Source organism: Egretta garzetta, unplaced genomic scaffold (assembly GCF_000687185.1).
Source record: "Egretta garzetta isolate BGI_Z169 unplaced genomic scaffold, ASM68718v1 scaffold511, whole genome shotgun sequence".
NCBI classification, from domain to species: domain Eukaryota; kingdom Metazoa; phylum Chordata; class Aves; order Pelecaniformes; family Ardeidae; genus Egretta; species Egretta garzetta.
In genome coordinates this window covers 1,667,671-1,669,877 of record NW_009258554.1, presented here as the reverse complement: position 1 = coordinate 1,669,877, position 2,207 = coordinate 1,667,671, and the positions used below count along the sequence as shown (strand labels likewise).

Genomic DNA, 2,207 nt, shown 5'->3' with positions numbered 1-2,207 from the left:
AGCAGGAATCTGTAAGTAACGGTGTGGTTGGTCCTCTGCAGTTGTAGTTCGATCCAAGACAAGTGCTTAACTCCCAGCCTGTAGCTGTTACATTGCGCCATGAGGGATTGCCTCAGTAAATTGAGCTCTGAGGAGCAGAACTAAAGCTTCTCTGTTTTAAGGCCTCACTCCATTGACTTTCTTGGGAGCTGGATTGGCCTCCATGTGATTTAGCCATTAAGCCAAATTGAATCTTCACTAGCTGTCAAAAGCACTAGACATTAGTTAGACCAGGAGCAACCAGTCATTGTAGGAGAACTCTGACCTCTCGCTGCTGGTCCAGAACATAGTCATAGGCAGAAGGTTTTGCTTGCACTATGCTCAATTGCCTTAATCACCTACTCCTTGGCAAGCAAATGCAGGGAGCTGGGAAGCTTTCCTCTGTGTCGGTGAGTGAGGCAGAAAAGAACCCTCGGTGTTTGGCTGCTTTCTTCAGCAGAAAACCTGGCTAGAAGACACATTGCTGCCTCCTTCAGAACATCCTAGTTTTTTCTCACGTTCCTTGATGTCCCCCACCCAATACAGCTGGTGGTAATTTCACAGCTGACGCCAAACAGCTCTGCTTGGCATGTGGGGATCTGGCAGAGGAGCTGCCCTGCGAACGTGCGGGATGGTCATGGGAGAGCAGATGGGAGCCTGATGGTGAGAGCGTGAAGAGCAAGGGCCAGGGTGGGGGGGAGGGGGTAAGCTGAAGCTGCTGTAACACGGCCTGGCTGGGGTGGTGGGGGGGTGCCAGCTATTCGCTTTGCAAACTTTGTCGGTGCCTGTGAATGCCGACGGGATCTCACATAATTTGCAGCTTTGTAGCTGTCTCCGAAATTAATGGAGAGAACAAACCCCAGCCTGCGTTTCAGTCTGTTTTCCTCGGGTTTGAGCTTTGTTATCCTAGACTATTTTTTCAATGTTTTCTCTCTTCCTCCCAGCTAGTGCGGGGAGGAGAAGACTAACCCACCACTTTCCCTTACACCCCATACTTGCTCTGCTGAGGGTTTCACGCTCACTGGCCTGGATTTTCAAGACCATTTGCTAATCTTGATGCCGGATTTTTAGGGGTATGATGCATCTGCAGCCCCTGCAAGCTCCTGAAAGTACCTCGGGAAAGACAGCACCGAAGGTTCGCGTCTGCTGTTCTAAAATGTAGGCCCTTCTGCGCGGCGGCGGCCCTGTTAGTGCAGGGAAATGTCTGGACACAAGATGGCGCAGGTTCGCAGCGAGGCCTTGCAACGCAGCCCTGCTCTTCAAGCAGGGCGCCGGGTTAACGTCTCCAGCAGCTCAGCTCCAGGGTGGAGGTCTTCATCTTTCTCACCAACCGCTGCCACCCCTCCTTTGCTCCTCTCTGGAAGGCAACGCCTCCTCTGGAGGCTGCCCCTGGACGAGCTCCTCTCAGCAGAGATGGACGGAAAGGGTGTGGGTCCGTGGATTTATTTCAGACGGGTGCAAGATGTATCTATCATTCATACAGCTTGATGTCATCCAAATATCCAGTCATTGCTTTGATCGCTTTGGAGTACCAAGAGATAGGATGAGAGGAAATGGCCTCAAGTTGCACCAGGGATGTTAGGAAAAATTTCTTAACTGAAAGGGTTGCCAAACATTGGAACGGGCTGCCCAGGGAAGTAGTGGAGTCCCCATCACTGGAGGTGTATAAAAGGTGTGTAAATATGGCACTTAGGAACATGGTTTAGTGGTGGTCTTGGCAGTGTTGGGTTAACGGTTGGACTCTATGATCTTAAAGGTCTTTTCCAACCTAAATGATTCTGGGGTTCTGTGCTTCTGTATCCCTACAGTGATAGCATCAGTTCCTGCTGCAGGTGGTAGGAAATGGGCAGGTTCCCAACTCTTCCCTTTTTGCAGCTCTGAAGGGAAAAACATGCAATACCACGGTGGGCCGTGAGACACGGGGAATTTCCAGAGTCCACGCGGAGGGGACTCTTTCTCTTCTTCTTTCCTGCTCTTGACCCTGCTGTCAAGTCAGAAATCTGCCGGGGAAAAAGAAGGTGGGGTGGGGAGGTCGTGTTTGGAGGCAGTGTGACCAGAAATATAAGTATTTAGGGAACAGGAATGCGACAGGAGGAAGAAGAGACTTTTGTCTCTTCTGAAGGGCTAAACAGCAGAAATTGGGAGATAATCAAAGCAGTTACAAAAACGCGATGATTTCGCTGTAATTA

At 50.5% G+C, this 2,207-nt stretch overlaps 1 protein-coding gene across 1 annotated transcript in view; it reads left to right on the top strand.

Annotated features, from left to right (window-relative positions):
* The window catches only part of WNT5B (Wnt family member 5B), a 17,248-nt gene that overhangs the window by 14,509 nt on the left and 532 nt on the right, over positions 1-2,207 (top strand). The window contains exon 3 of the mRNA XM_009647938.2: positions 1,090-1,091. Within this exon, the coding sequence (XP_009646233.1) occupies positions 1,090-1,091 (2 nt within the window). The remainder of the gene's footprint in view (positions 1-1,089; positions 1,092-2,207) is intronic.